The sequence below is a fragment of the Rhinolophus sinicus genome, chromosome 2 (assembly GCF_057876585.1).
Source record: "Rhinolophus sinicus isolate RSI-liver-muscle chromosome 2, RSI-T2T, whole genome shotgun sequence".
Classification (NCBI taxonomy): domain Eukaryota; kingdom Metazoa; phylum Chordata; class Mammalia; order Chiroptera; family Rhinolophidae; genus Rhinolophus; species Rhinolophus sinicus.
In genome coordinates this window covers 190,019,690-190,036,179 of record NC_142502.1, presented here as the reverse complement: position 1 = coordinate 190,036,179, position 16,490 = coordinate 190,019,690, and the positions used below count along the sequence as shown (strand labels likewise).

General features: G+C 49.5%; 1 protein-coding gene across 31 annotated transcripts in view; it reads right to left on the bottom strand.

The window, feature by feature from the left end:
* The window catches only part of MYT1L (myelin transcription factor 1 like), a 365,607-nt gene that overhangs the window by 52,756 nt on the left and 296,361 nt on the right, over nucleotides 1-16,490 (bottom strand). For 20 of the 31 annotated variants that reach the window (XM_019752014.3, XM_074331624.2, XM_019752015.3 and 17 more), the window contains 5 exons: nucleotides 12,636-12,889; nucleotides 10,317-10,553; nucleotides 8,286-8,407; nucleotides 7,868-7,930; nucleotides 7,345-7,413 (listed from right to left, as the gene is read on the bottom strand). In XM_019752014.3, coding sequence (XP_019607573.2) covers nucleotides 7,345-7,413; nucleotides 7,868-7,930; nucleotides 8,286-8,407; nucleotides 10,317-10,553; nucleotides 12,636-12,889 — 745 coding nt within the window. The remainder of the gene's footprint in view (nucleotides 1-7,344; nucleotides 7,414-7,867; nucleotides 7,931-8,285; nucleotides 8,408-10,316; nucleotides 10,554-12,635; nucleotides 12,890-16,490) is intronic. The other 11 variants (XM_074331629.2, XM_074331628.2, XM_074331634.2 and 8 more) reach the window with 1 other exon arrangement.

The window sequence follows — 16,490 nt, the reverse complement described above, 5'->3', positions numbered from 1 at the left end:
AATCCACCATCTTTGAGAAAAAGTAAGCTGATTTCCCAGAGTGGGGTTTGCTGAAGTCAAATTCCCTCATCACAGCAGCCAATGAAAAAGGTCCAGAAGCCTTAACGTGAGGCTTCAGGTATTTTGTGACTTAGCTGGTTGTGGGTTGCGGAATCGTATCTACTTTTCATCATGTTTTATTTAATTTTGATGAAAATGGGTGGTGAAATAACAATGAACAATTTAAGGATTTCATTTGCCATAGGCCAGAAACCAAGGTTTCCAGAGGCCAAGTCCACACCCCCTCGCGAAAACCCCCTTCCTGGCAGTGCCCATTCAGGCTTCCTGGGATGAGCCACTGCTTTAAAGTTGGCCCCTCAGAGGCACCTGACTGAGCGGCTCTGCCCAGGGGCTGCCCTGTCTGCAGTGTCCCCACCAGCCCCTGGGGGGCGGGGGTCGTCCCCTTCCACTCAGCCTGCCAGGCCAGCCCCAGCCTTCTCCACTCCCGCCTGGCTCTGCCCACTGTGCCACCCACCGCATGCCAAGTGGTTTCCTGCAAGGAGCCCCCTCTAGCCTCCCCTCTGCATGGGTCCAGTGTTCAGACTCTGGCCCTTTCAGGCCACGGCCGAGCTGCAGGATGCGTCCCATCCGGCCCTGCTGCTCTCTGGGCTGACCCAGCAGCCGCTCTGTGACCGTGCCTGCTCCTCCACACGGAGGCCAGTGGCCTGCTGACCACATACCTGGCTTGACCTGCCCTGACCGGCACCACATGTATCCCCTCTCTGTTCCCGCCCACATGGTGGCTCTGGCTGGAACTGCTGTTCCTCTCTGGTCTGCCTCAAGACACTGACCGTCAGTTCTGAGGGTGGGACCATCTCCTCTCTGGGTGCTGATGACATGTTTGGAAAATGAATGGATGGATGGAACAGCTCAGTTAATAGTTTCCCCAAAAGGTCTTCTCACGGCTGCTGCTTCCACCTGGAAGTGAGACGGCGAGGGGCTTTCAAACCTGTCCCCCCACCGAGAGCCACGGGTGTGAGTGCGGAGGTGCAGGGACGGCGGCGGGATGCTCGGGGGCAGCGTTGCCGTGCGCACTAAACGGTGCTCAAACCGCGAACTGTGACAACCAGGTGTGGACTCCTCCTATGGGAGCACACACACTGGGGGACGCGCGGGAGGGGACAGGGCACAGCCCACCGAGACCTGGAACAGCTTCCAGGACCTTCTAGCAAGGGCGACACAGCAGGGACTCTTAACAGATAAGCTGGTCTCTTATCTTTCTTTTGAATTAAAGGGCTTGGTGTAAAGTGCTCCCAATCTAGAGGCTCCAAGCCTTGGGAGTGAATTAAAATCCTTATTTCAGGGACATCATAAAAGGTGACGAATACCAAGTCCTCTCATAAACGTTAAATTAATTTTTACATTTTCTGTCTTTGAATTCTGCTTAATGCTTTCACAGAGCCCAGAAATTTAAAAAGAGCTATCTATGGAGCTCTGTGTGCCAACACTGTGGACGGTGTTTACTGTCTGCCCACTGTGTGCCTGGCGGCAGGATGAGCCCGTCACGGATGATGAGGAGACCAGGGGTTAGACAACGTTCCCCTCGGCCCGAGAGGCTATGCTCCACATTTTGTTTTACACAGAGAATCTATTCATTCAAAAGTGTGTTTGGACTATTAAATGTTTATCCTATATCTCTGCCTTGCTTTGATTACCTAAGTCTGATTTTTACTCGAATTTTACCAAAATCTGCATCAAAACCTGGATGATGGGGAGATGGGGGGAGGGAAGCATAACAAATGGAAACCAACGCCCCTAAATTGCATTTCTACACTGCTGGACTTCGGGAGTGTGTTTATGAAGCACAGATTCCTGATAATGTGCATTAAACACCGAAGTTTTTGTTTGTTTGTGGTTGGTCTGTGTGAGCAAGCAGCTGGGGAAAGGTGAAGAAGGCTCAGCAGTCTGGTCCAACGCCCGAGCACAAGGAGGCAGGCAGATCCGCGCAGTTACCACAGTGAGCACCCACGTTCACATGCAGGCGGGGGGCGCCCAGTCCCCCTGCCCCCCGTGGCGCCCCTGCGTGGGGCTGCGCACCACGTGTGCTGGGCAAACGGGAACAGAAACAGGCTCTTGCCATAACGCAACCTGAGCAGCTCAGTGAGCCGAGACCTGCGCGGTGCGGTGCGGCTTGTTTTCACTCGTGTGTGTGCGTGTAATTGGAGTCGTCCTCAGACACTCGAATTTGGGAAGTTTCACTATATCGTGCTTATGTCTGTCTCTCACATGGAACTTATTTTTATGGCCCTAGTATGACCGCGTAAAAGCCTACCTGCAGCAAGCTGTACTGTAGGGTGTTCTTGAACAACTGCCTACTGCACACTTTATAAACCTCTTACAGACGTGAAAATCTAACTGGAGGGCGAGGTTCCTGCCAGGGCAAGGACAGAATGCGCTTATCAGATTGGGGAAAGGCCTGCGATGCAGTTCCTGGAAGGTCAGCAGCCATCACTGGACCAGATCCCGTTTATCTCACCGTGTGGGTCATGGAGAAAAGCTGCATGAGGCTGAGGTGGAGAGCTTCGCGGAAAGAACATGGGGTGTGTGTGTGGGGGTGTGTGTGCAGCCACAGGTAAATACAAACCTTTAATTCCCCATCACTAAACAGCACGCCTACAGGGTTATAAATTTTGAAGAGGTAGCATGATGTGTGTGAAAGTTCTGTCCCTGCCACCTGTTGTCTGTGGGTCGTGGCGGAGCCACCTAACCACCAGGCCGCGGTCCCCACCTCTGGAGAACAGGTCTGAGCCTTCCACGTCTCCTCACAGAGGAGACAGGCTATGCACAGGGCTTTGTGACAGTGACAGTGACATGTTTCATCATCAGCAGTGCAGTTGTGGGTCCGGAAGGTGCTCGCGGACTCGCTGGCCACACGCGGTACGAGGTGTGCGCTTCTCACCCACAGACAGACGCTCTGCACCCACGCATTTCCTGGGAGCCCTGCCGGCTGCCGAATAAAATGACTTTCCTAACTGGAATGAGGCTCTTTGAAGTAAAAGGTTATGTGCTGCCAGCCCCTTGCAATGGGGACACTGACCTCTCAGCAACTTCTGTCCTGAAGGAGCTAAATGTACAGAGGTGACCACACCCTCCGGTAAGGAAATGCAGCATCTGCTGAAGAAAGCAGGCGCTGGTCGAGGCATTTGTAATTCGTGACGACTGAAGCTTTACTGCTCTAAACAGCAAGCACGAGTACTCCCAGCTCCTGGTGCAGGAAACGGGGGCGAACTTCTTGCCCCTAAACAACGGATGGTGTCGGCCAGTGAGGCTCTGCCAGATCTGGTCAACAGTCCTCCTGCTGCCCTCACTGCATTTACGGCTGAACAAGAAAACCCAGCAAATTCCAGAAACAAGCAACCTTCAGAGAAAAGCATTATCTTGGCCTAAATTCAAAATTCTAATTCTGATTTAAGTTTATTTAAAAATAGATATAACCAGGTTTTAAAAAAGGTTTGTGGTATGTGTGGTTAAAATTCCTCTAGGTCTGACCTGAAAACACCCATGACGGATACCCGGTAACCACGGAGCACACAAGACAGCCTCTCAGGGCAGAGAGCCCAGAGCAGCACCCCACCCACCCCACGGGGATCAGAGGCAGCTGTGAAGACCAGCCAGTACCCTACTTTCCTTCCTGCCCACAGGAAGCTTGGATTACACCATAAGGGCAGGAGCACTAAGGAGGGGGCTACATTTGGCCGAAGTATAAGAGGGGACAATTTGGGGGCTCATTTTTAGAGCTAACAGCCTCTGATTGAAATCAGTTTTGATTTGGCTGAAATGGGTTACTGAGGTGGCCCAAACACCTACAACTTGCCCATGTCTGTCTGCACCTGAGCACCATGCGGAAGTAGGAGAGAATTCCTGGCTGGGAGGCCTGGTTTCTTAAAAAAAAAAAAAAAAAAAAAAAAAAAAAAAGGCCGACAATGATGTCATGTGATTTGCAAGCTCTTTCAAGGCACTAATTTTAGGTAATCTTAGCAGATGAAATTTTAAGAGAAGAAACTTCCTTTCAGAATCGGAGGTCGTTAAGCAGAATTTCCACCAAAAATCACTCTACTTTGAACAACGTGATTCTTTTTTTTGGCCTGGGGTCTCAGTGAATGTTACAGCCAGGAACCTCACGGATAGCCAGGCAGGATCGGGAATGTCCGTGCAACACAGAGTGAGGACATGAAAGGGTCTGTAGTCTCGGGCTTGCTGAGCTGCATGACCCTCTCCTGCCTCCTGGATGTGGCACTTTCCCGGGGCTGTGTTTTCTACATCAGACGGACTAGGAGCCAGGGAGCAGGAGTTCCAGAGTTTGAATGATACTCATGTACACATTCTATTTTAACACGTATTTGCTTTACATATTGCACATAATCAGACATGAAGGTGTCGACTTCTTTTTGAGAATATCCTAGTTGTGTTGCTATGGATAAGACCTGAGCCAAGTGTCATTCCAGGAAGGCTAAGAGGACTGGGGATCTGAGACCCACAATGTATCTGGCAAAACCTGTTGTCTGTCCATGATAAAGAGTGTCCTGGGCGGCCGGATGGCTCAGTTGGTTAGAATGTGAGCTCTGAACAACAGGGTTGCCGGTTCGATTCCCACACAGTGAGCTGCGTCCTCCACAACTAGATTGAAGACAATGAGCTGCCGCTGAGCTGCTGGAGGGGCAGCCGGATGGCTCAGTTGGTTAGAGCGCGAGCTCTCAACAACAGGGTTGCCGGTTCAATTCCCGCGTGGGACGGGGGGCTGTGCCCCCTGCAACTAAAGATTGACAACGGCGACTGGACTTGGAGCTGAGCTGCACCCTCCTCAACTAGATTGAAGGACAACGACTTGGAGCTGATGGGCCCTGAAGAAGCACACTGTTCCCCAATACTCCCCAATTAAATTTATAAAATAAAACAATGTCTTGTCACTAGCCAAGTATCAAACGTCAGTGTGAGAAGTGACAAGAGGAACAATTCCAGAAAATTCCATTTCTTAGCAGATGCACAATAAAGAAACATTTTTGAGGTGATTGGGACCCACTTTCTAATACGCCCTCATGAAGAAGTAGAGAGTGCCACACTTTACATGAACAGAGCAATTTCACTCCTAGTCAGGTAAGAGGCTGCTGCAGCGGGAATCAACCAAAGCTTTTACAAATATATAAAGAATAATCCATTGAAAAGAGCACACGCATGAGATATTTTAGAGAAAGCTACTGTACATCTCAAATGGATGAATCCATGCTGATGGGAAAGCCCCTCAACAGGACGTATAAGAGTAATGGATGGAGGAGTATCATCAATTAAAAGGTTAAAGGAAAAACATTACAATCTATGGTTTCCCCAGTTTTGAAAGACATCATCAGGTAAAAATTGTTCATTTAAATATTAGCCATTTTACTGTATACATTAAACTGAAATCCCTAGTTTTGAAGATCCAATATACAGAAAAATGGACCATTTCAGATAATTGGTCAAGTTGAGATTTCTAAGAGAGGGTTAATCAAAATGGGGTTTACTTGCTGCAAACACAAGTTTAGAAATGAGTGTGGCTTTTAGATCAGCCAAAGTTAGGAAAAGGCATCACCCTCTGGAAGACAAGGTGTCCCCTCTAGGAAGAGGCGGACGGAGGGAGCAGACCACGCTGACAGTGCCTGGAGGACATGAAGGGCAGACCGCGTCCCTCCGAAGACGCCGATGGTGAGGCCCATAACACCATCTTCCAAGATGAAGTAAGGGAAGAAGAAAGTGCTGAAACCAAGTGGCAGGTCTGCTTGGAACTTCAGATCAACGTAAATTTCTAAGCCCAAAGTCAAGGATGCAACCAATGAAAACCAGACCTGTCAGAAAATGACTCTGGTCTCTGGGGGGTCTTGACACACCCACCACTCAGAGGCAATGCCACACACAAGTTGTGCAAAGGCTATTGTCCTGGTTACAGTTGGCCTGTTGGAACTGGAAATATGGCAAACGTTTGCAACGAATTCCTCCTTAAGAAACTCAAAGGAAAAAGGTGCCATGTTCGGATGTGCTGGCCAAGGTCCAAATGCAGAGAATCACGTTTGACTATGAGGGAAACACGGTTTCAAGCCGTGAAAAAGATGCCGTAACCAAGTGCGTTGAGTGGTTCTTGCTAGTTCTGTCCATTGTGCAGTCCTAAGAGCTATTTGTCCGGGAGGCACTGGGTGGACGTCACTACAGACTGTCAGGCCGCTAAGTGAGAGGACGCCCTCCGGGGGCTACGGGCCATGAAGACAACGCCAAGAGGCTGGTGGCGGGAGGGCTAGTTCAGGAGGTCACTGAGCATGAGCAGGTGGTCTATGGCACTAGGGCCTTGGACAGGGACCCTGGAAGAGACGACACGGTGTGAAACACAAGGCCACACTCTGACAGCCTGCCTGGCGCAATGGGGTCAGGGCTCGGGGCTGGGATCCTTGGAAAAGGAGTCAAAAAGGGTCTGAAAACAGCATGTTCTCTACAGTGCTAACAGAGCCACTTGCAAACAAAATAGACGCCAAGCCATGTGCGGTGACGATGTTTGTAACAGGCGGTAACGAAACACAACTCTTTGGGGCCCTTGATTCTCATCCTGCTGCAGATGCATCTTTAAGCCTGGCTTCCGTTCCTTACACACCCAGATGTCTGCTCTGACCAGACTACTGAAGGTTTAATCTGCTTCCTGCAACTTGTGCCGACTTCTTCCAAAACCCGTCTAGGACCTGCCCACGGTTCATCAGATATGTGAACATAAAAGAGGAACGCCCTGCTCTGGAGGCACAAGTGTGGTGACCAGATTCACGCAGAGGAGTTACAGGCGCAGAGCAGAGGGACAGCAAACCATCCAAGACGTGTGTGCGTGCAGGTAACTGCCTGAGCTCCTGCCATTCTAAAGAGTGTCACGGGCCTGACCGCAGTGGACTGAAGGAATCGGCTGTCACTACGGTAGCTTTTTGTCATAGTGCTACTTAAATATCCATATTTTAAGTAATCACTTCTACTGGCTTTCAAAACACCAGTTTTTGACTTTTTAAGTTACAATCATTTCTTCAGAGTTTGAGTAATTGTTAATTTCTCCCCATGAGCGTGCGTATCTGCAGAGACCACACTTATGCTTTGGGAAATCAACATGGAAAGGACGATATGAAAGAACCAGAGATGACGAGGACAGAGGCAGAACGGGTGACCCAGATAGTGGCTGAGACCCGAGGACCCGCTCACGTGTGCACAGGTGGTTCTGTAAAGACAGTTTTCTTTCCAAATGACACATCCTTTTTGCTACTACAAAGTGAATACATTTGTAAAACAATGATTTTCATTAAATCTTACTTGAGTTCTTGGGAGCTGGTGGCCAGCATACTTCGAATGCTTTTGTCAGCCAGTGGGCAGCCCGACAGACTGTAAGACAGGCCAGAAGAGTCAGGTGAGAAGCCCCTCTGAGCAGCTTCCGCTCCCGAACAAACAACATAAAACTGAAATTAAAAAGTTTAATGCAGAAAAGCGATGGGGCAAGTGCTGTATATTGAATTTTTTTTTTTTTTGTATAAATAACTCTGCATAGGTTTACATGTAAATTTCAGAAAACAGGTCTGTTAATAAACCATCTTTAAAAATAAGATAAAATATTTGTGCTCTTTGGTTGAAATATTGTAAAGAATTTTCCAAATTTAGGTAGTTCATTTAAAAATAAAACACATTATACAACACAAATTGGCATGCTTTTAAAGGTCGACATACAGCACTTAAAGGGTTGACACATAATTCAACGTTTTACTTTGACAGCATTGTTGAGGTAAGCTGAAAACAATAAATTGAAAAGACAGAATCCACCATGAGAAAAATGAAGTCACACCTTCTATGTGAGGCGTAATTACCAGTCACATGACCACTCCCATCACACCTTGGTGTTGGACATCTGCCACCAAACAAAAACAAAAACAGCCAAAATAGTAAGTATGTTTAAAAAAAAAACTTTAAAAAAGTTTCATTGTTTCCAGTTTAGCTGCAATGTCTGCATGGGGACTTAAGCGCCCTAACGAAAAGCTGCAAATGCACGGGAGTAAATGAGAATGGCATCTCCGTAACAGCGCATCGTTAAAACACGCGAATCCACGCGGCTTGTCACTCTACGGAACCGGCAGCTTGAGACATTTATATGCTGCGAATGTCGCATGCTCAAACGGCAAGGCATATACAGATCGGTTTTTAAAAATAAGCCAAGGAAAGGGAAAGTTAAGAAGAGCGACAATTTCACCTCACGTTATGCTTACGTTATTAAGTCCTTTTTGTTCTCCTTGCACTGGGGGTACTTGGGCTTGGGGCTGGGGATGGTCACCTCCCCCGGGTACCTTCTTTCTTCCAGAGCTTCCTGGAAGGGATCCAAGTCTTCTGGCTGCAGGCAAACCACAGCTTCAGGGCCACAAAGACGATAATTCAACACACAGACCAAAAACCACGCGGCCCTGGGCTGGGGCTGGCCGCCTCTCATTTCCCAACTTTACCTTTAAAATCAGATGTACCTTTGTTCTGAACATGCAAACTGAAATTTGTTCGAGGGTATGTCTTCTGTGGCAGACCTCAATCTCGATCTCACCAACTGCTCTAAACTCCTGACATCACGCTAACTCGTCACTGGCAGGGCCTTACTCAGGGCTCCGCGGGCTGTACCCATGGAGGGACACAGTGGTCTCGTAACAGGGACTGCCTCCACGCTGGTCGTTTAGGCCGGACCTACAGGTCCTGTGGCCACACCTGACGCTCCAATTCCACACTCACCAGCATGCAGAGCACGGTGCCACCCGTCACTCCCAACTAGTCTACATATGTGCTTGGAGTCCCCAGGCAAGGGACGGTCAGCTTAGATTCACGCTGCAATTATAAATTATTCCTTTGCAGCATTTTCTTCTTTGCAGGACCTGGGACCAACCGCAGTGACCCAGAAATTCCCATAGATGGCAGCGTTCAGCAAACGTGTTTCAGGAATACTTGGGTTCTTACTCCTGTGACAGACAGTGTGCGTGATGAAAATACTTCTGTCGATTTCTGAGGGCTTCATACTAATTAAAATAAATCTGGAGATTCAAATACCATGCCTTATTTGGTCGTCACGATTTAACACTGTAGGAGAGAAACAATACTCTGGAATTTAGCTCAGCACTTAGACCCTATTGCTTTACAACTCCTGGACACTTAAATCAATTCAAAGAATAAAGATAACACAGGCGTTGGGGTGGAATGGTCTTATACACAGGGATCTTCCCCGCAATTCCTACAAATAGCTAATGTTTCCTTTTTCTCCATCTCTTTGCTTCTGTAAGAAATGCTTTGATACCGTGTTTCCGCGAAAATAAGACCCAACCAGACCTCAGCTCTAATGGTCTTTTGGAGCAAAAATTAATATAAGACCCTATCTTATTTTACTATAAGACCGGGTATAATAATAATATAATATAATACCCAGTCTTATTTTAATATAAGATCAGGTCTTACACAATATAAGACCCGGTCTCATATTAATGTTTGCTCCAAAAGACGCATTAGAGCTGATGGTCTGGCTGGGTCTTATTTTCAGGGAAACATGGTAATAGTCTCCCCCACTGTATTAAAAAGGAATTTTCATTTTTCAGTGAATAGAGAGGACGTCATAACTTTCAGAATCAAGCACTGGAGAAAAAGTCCAATAGAAAACATGTTTTTCTTTGTTTCTTTTCGTAGCCTAAAGGATTTTAGATCTATTTTAATAATCTGAATTTGAATGTTGTAACTGCTTTAAAAATCTGTTCCTGACATAGTATTTTGATGATACCATAGTCAGTAAAGATTTCGGTGACAGTGTTAAGTGACTTACGGCTGGAGTGTACTCTGAATAGTTACGCTTCTTAGAGAGCTCACTGTCCTTAGCTTCAAACAGCTGGCTAATTTTTAGCACAAAGTTAGCCATTTACGTATTTAAGGCTCATTACAATTCTCCATCTGTAAGGAAAATCCTGTGTGATAGCAATATGTCACCCTGAAAAATGAACTCTGCTGTTTGTACTTTTCTTAGAGAAATTGTTTGAAAGAAAATACACTTGTTTAGAAAATAAAATTCATCATTTAAGAGGCAATGGTTTGTTTCACCAAATCAATGTCAGTCACAAATCTCTCCTGAGTCAACAAAAAAATGCATTCTAAGCTTTCGTCAGCTAAAGGTCGTATGTGAAGAGGAATGACTTGTGTGTTAGGCGTGTGCCCGCGGCATTGTCCCCAGGACACCCCGCTTTCCCTGGGGCGCAGAGGTGGGCTCATGGGAAAGGACATACGGTGACGTCTTTGGAATCGTCCTCCTCTGCCCTGCGGGGCTTCATTTTGGTGTAGTCCACGGGCAGGTCCCAGCACTCGCCCTCGCTCAGCGGGAAACACCGGCTGCTCATTACAGCCTGCTGCTGTGGGGACATGGGCTCCAGGGGCGTCAGGATGGGGCAGCAGCCCTCCCGCGGCCTCTGCTTGTTCATGCTCAGGTCCAGAGTCCCGTTCTCGTCCACGTCCATGTCGGGGTTCTGTGGGCGGAAGGACACAGTGACAAGGTGCCACCCCAGACCACAGGCCTGCCTGCAGCCAGCACAGGGCAGGGGCGCAGGCTGGGCCCTGGGTCCTGCTGTTACCCCAGGCTCCGCAGAGGCACGGCTGCTTGCCCCATCGCTCTGCTGATCTATCATCGACCTGTCTGCCATCTATCTATCTATCTATCTATCTATCTATCTATCAATCAATCATGATCATATATCACTTTTATTTATCTATCTACTTGAATCTATTATCCACCTATCACATCTGTTACCTATGTCAATGCATCGCTGCTTCTAGAAATATGCCTGGTCAGAAGAAGATCAAACAAGTGTCTAATTTCAGTTCCATTCTAATTCAAACCTATTAATAGATCAGAATTTTAATGTGTGTGTATGAGTAAGAATGTATATTTATCCTTAAAGTTACACATACTAAAAATGGATAAACACTTAGAAATCCTCCTTTGCTTTCACGGACGCTAAATACTTGAAGACGTGGAAAGGAGGAAAACACAAGAATCAGAGAAATGGACAGAGAAGGGAGAAGGAACTAGAAGGTACTTTCTCCTCCAAAATCCTATGATGGAGAGAATTTTCCATTTTAAGAGCAGGAGATGTATAACCGCAGTTCAAAACACCTCTGCTGCAGCGATTTGGGTCTGACCTGCTCAGCCTCAGCAAACCAGCAATTCAGTCAGCTGGCTTAAAAAAAACAAAGAGGAGGTCCAGGGTGAGTTCTTTTTTTTCTTTTTTTTAAAGATGCTTTGAAATAGATCAAGAATTCTTCAGAGCTTGTCTCTCAGGAGGAGGGAGAGAAGGAAGGACGTGTGAAGGAGAGAGAAGAAAAATCAAAATGCCCCAACAATCCCACACTTGTTCCCAGAGTCACACTCTTGTGAGCAGAAATGTGATTTCAGAGCTGGTGTGAAAGCTGCTGCCCATGCAAACGTCTGGCAGCTCTTTCCTCTGGATGCAGCAGCGGAGGGCAGATGCCCGACTGAAACCTCATCCTGGGGTAGTACCTTGGTAAACGACGGGGTCCTAGTCTGCCTGAACTCTTTTTGTCACACTGCACTGACACCAAGTGTCATACTAATTTAGCCTTCATAATACTGGATTTAAAGCTCTCCGTCTTAGTTTAATTGTAATAAAGTGAAGAAAACTGGAAGGGGTTATGGCCTTTTTGTTTTCTTGCTACAGAATTGCTTCCATGCTGGCCTAGCACTCAGCAGCCCTGATCACCATGGAAATTGCATGCGCCTGACGCTTCCCCCAAATCTAAGAATAAAAACAGTAATAGGGAAAGGCATTGTATAACATGAAATCTCTGACCTTCCTCCCTTCCTACAAATTACACTTACTTATAACGACTGGCAGGGTTGCAAGGCCACGGTGCGAGGCCAAGCAGCTCCAGGTAATGGAGCTGGACCCTAAGTGTTCTGCAGAGAAGTGACGACCCCATGTGCCTGCTCACCGTCCTCTGAGAGCACTGCCTTGGTCCCTGGCCACCTAGTGGCCTCGCCAGGGCAGCTCTCTGCTGCAGCCTAACAGACTGTCCTGCTGTCGGCACAAGAAAATCAAAATTATAACACCGGCACAAATGCTGCCTACTGTTTCAGCTTCTGTGATGTTTCTGAGCTAATGAAAGCTGGCTGCCACTGCATGACTGAACAGCCCTTGTGGAAATCAGATTTTTACGCTCTTTGTTCCCTCATCCTGGGTGACCTATTGGGAGCACGGTAAGGGGACAGTCCTACCTTTTACTGGACAACCCTCCTTGTGTTTCAAGTTCAAAGCATATTGCTTCTTTAGCTTTCTAGTCCCTGTGTGCCCATTCGAAGCGACTGAGGGTCTCGTGGTGTCCTTTGTTTACAGAAATGACTGGACCGTAAGCCGGTAGGTCCACTGATGCATATTAACCTAAAGACCTGGCATTTCCTGAATCAGAAAACCACCCTCTTCGGACCTTGACCACATGCTACCAAAGCCTCTCTCTGTGCGGAGCCACGAAGCATCCGCCCAGATGTGCGGGGGCCCCCGCTGCCCCCCCTCGCCCCCTGCCAGCTGGCGTACCCGCGCGGGGCACAGGTCCTGCGGCTTGGTGGACAGGTTGTGCGGCATCTCGCGGCAGCGCGTGGAGAGGTTGAGGATGGCCGTGGCCGCCATGTGCGCAGCCTCCACGTCGTGAGTGTAGTCGAAGCTGCTTTTGCTGCACGTGCTGCTGGCGCTGCTGCCGCCCCCGCAGCCCAGGCTGCTGCTGCCGCTGCTGGGCGCGTAGCTGCTGGTGGTACTGCTGCTGGGGCTGGCGTTCTTGCAGTACCGCTTCGCTGGGGAGACATGGGCACGGGGTGACTCGGGTCCCCGCTGGGGCGGCGGCAGACACAAGAGCAGGCACGACGCCCTGCCACCCGCACCTCCCACCAGCCCTGTGCAGAAACCCGTCGGTGCGTGCGGTACCGTGCCCACCGGCTGACTCGCGGGAGAAAACCATCCTCCCGCTTGGTCTTTCCTGCCACGGCACGTCTGCTGATTGGCAAACCGGGCCCTGCCAGAGCGGAGAATGCGCCCTCCCCGCCGCAGGCCGCACAAAGCTGCTTAGGTCGGACTAGGCCGCCCAGAGGCAGCATTCGCTGGGCAGACCAGCGTGGCCAGGCTCGAGGAATGTGCCTCCCTGTCAGGACTGCTCCTGAGCTCACTGGGTGACAGACCGCTCCTTCCAGCCAGGAGGCGCTGCAGTGGCCAATTGGGGCTCACAGGCCCTGGGCCACCTGGGGGACCTGCGTTCTGGGAAGAGGCATTCGGCCAGGTGTGCAGACCAGACAGTGTGACTGAAACACCCCTTTCCTTAAGAAAAGTCTTATCCTATAATTCTAAAAAGGGCCACGTGGGTGGAAGCATGGTGGCCGAGGGGAGACTTTCACCACCTGTGGTCTTGGTCACATCCAAGGTAGACATACACATGCGCGTGGCCGCTCAGTGATGCACAGATGCCGTGTGTGTGCCATGCCTGTCCTGCTTTCACAGGAACAGCCGTCCCCTGCACCGAGCGTCCCGCACCAGATTCCTTCTGAAGAGCCAGCTCACTGACAGCCATACGGGCTTCAAGAGCAAGTACGCTCCTTAGAGTTGTTTCAAAGTCTCCTTTAAGACATGGATGGGGAATGTCTGATGGATGATTTATGAGGATGGGTTATTATCACTGCCAGGGTCACTGGAGTCACAGGGGTCAGATTTTTCACTCTGAATCCTGGGAGTGAGGGTTACTCAGAGGTGAACCTGGAGGGTGCTGGAAGACCCCCCCACAAAACACCTCCCTCGCAGGGTCTCAGACCCGCCATCAGCAAGCCCTCCTGTTTTGAAGCACATGCATCTCTCGCACCTTCTTTCCAAAGCCCACGGAGCTCCCTGTGTGAGCATGAACTGCCGTGGGGACGTGGTGACGGGTGTGTGTGTGTGTGTGTGTGTGTGTTTCCAGCTATGCAAGGGCCGCGTGATCCGAGAAGCCGGACCCCCATCTAGATAGCTGTGAGTGGTAGCACGGCTGTCCCTTGCTGGAAGCCGGCCTTGCTCTCGTGGTTGTCCCCAACTTTGTCATTCACGGGTCTAGAACCTGAGCAGCCCTACTTAGGAGGGCTCACAATGGGAAGAAAACAAAGCTGAACGAAACAACATAGCTCACCAGCCGACAGCCACTCATCAGGAGCCATGCCAAGGACTTACCCAAAGCACCTGCTCGCGTACAAATGGACAACGGACAAAGCTTTCGCCATCGGTAACTTCCGACTTTACCCAAAGCCCACACTCCTGACCCAGCAGACCAGCTCACCACTGCCACCTGACTGCGAGGCCATGCAGCTGGCACCGCTGCCTCGTCACAGCCCCTGACAAAAGCCACAAAGCCACCGCCCAAGCAGGTACCTGCAGAGCCAGTTCCCACACTCAAGGTGGCAGAGCATGTGCAAGAGGTGCAGGTAAGCAGGCTGCTTGTGTTGTGTGCCCCTCACTGAGTCAGCCCGAGGACAGTCGCCACTGCAGGTGTGTCTGCCACATGACCTTCGTCCTCTGCCTCCGTGAATGCGCCCTGTCTCACCAGCACACGGCAGGGGACTCGGGGGTGGAGGGAGCCCACTGAGCCCCCCTCCAGAGGTCACCCCACGGGACCTGCCCCATGGGTTCCAGAAACCACACCGAAACAGCAATGCCAGTTCACAGCCCAGACACTCCCCACTTGTCATAAAAGCAGGATTATGAAAGTTCTGGGAGAAATGAAATAATACTTATGAGGGTTTTGTTTTTTCCCTAGTGAGGGCTAGCCACTGGTTTAGAAAAAATGTGGTCCACATAAATAAGAAAAATAATTTTTTTTCTGAAATGAGTGAAAAGCTTAATTTCTAAAAGAAAGCAAGCAAGCAGGACAACAGGTGTCTATGCAACACATTGTAGCAAACTTTGGTAAAATGTCTAAATCAGAAGGTTCTATTTCTCTGCATTATACCCAGCTGAGGGGCTGGTACAGGATGTGAGCAGGTGCGTGAACGCGGACCATTTGTGGATGGGTCCTCAGCTCACATGAGCCAGGACGAGCAGCTAGGACAATATTCATTTCACACGTGTACTTGCACTAAATGTCATCGATCACTTTTTGTTATGTTCCAATGAAAATAAGGGTCTCTATACTTCAGAATTTTCAGGTGATGAAGGTCTTCGGTCCTAATAATTATCACCTGTTTGGAAAACATTTACAAAACGCGGATCACTGTGCTGACACCAGAGGGCGCCACAGAGCTGCACATGGCCAAGGTGGATGCCCCAGTTCTCGAGGGGTGCTTGTCCCCTCCTCCCACTGAGGGAGCCTTTTTACCAAGACAAAATGGACGCTCTTTTTCTTTTGGCAAATAAATCTATTTTCAATCAAATCATTTTGCAATGAATAAGCAGACAAGAATTTCATGTCTTTCGAGGTGCCAGAACATCACTGGGAAATTCGAGACCGAGTGGCTGGTTCTCTGCAGCCCCCACTGTATTTGTCAGCCCCAGCAGGTCCCACACCACACTGAGAAACAGCCCTTCAGGAATCTGCCCTCTCTTGCAGAAAACAGAGAACCCACATGAGAAGTGTAAATATGGTAGGTCAAACAAGGACATAGCAGACACCTTCCTGCCAGGACCTCTCCATTAACCTGCCCTGCTTGTGAGTCTTACTACATGTGTGCGTCTCATTACCCAGGAAGGTCCACGTCCTTCTGGATTCACCTTCTTCTGAAGGGAACAGATGAATGCGGCTGTACTCTCGGAATTCCCATGAAAACCAGGGAAAAAGGAATATGGCCCAAAATATGCCTCCTAAATTTATCCCCCTGGGTGGGACCTGGCAGCCTGTCGGCCTAACTGGATTCAGGCCGTGTGTGCCAAGAAACGTCGCATGACCCTCAGTCTTTCTGCAGACTCTCCTCTGTGCTTTATCACAAGTAGACCTGAGTATGGACGCAGCATCCTAAACAGGGATCGAGCTCCCTGGGAAGGCTGTCCTCTCAGACAGCATGGCCGGACATGTCAGATACAAGCCAGGATTCTGGACCCCCTCTCACCTGGTCCCTTAGTTTCCCCTGCATGGCTATGTGTGCCAGGCAAGCATGGTGCGCGGGGTGAGGCCTCTTACCCACCAGGAGCTTACAGTCCAGGAGACAAGTGGCATTACCAAGGATGAGGCAGCGTGGACGTCACATAAGCAATAGTGCAGGTAAGTGGGATTTGTCAGGGACAATGTGACGGGAGGGCCCATGGGCAGGTGACTACGAGGGTGTCTTCTAGCGGGCAGGGCCTTGGGGGCAGGGCCTCGGGGTGGGGAGGCCCAGCCAGAGGACGGATGAGGAAGGCTGGGGGGGAAGGGCAGGCTGCCTGAGGCAGTTCCGGTAGACATTACCCCAC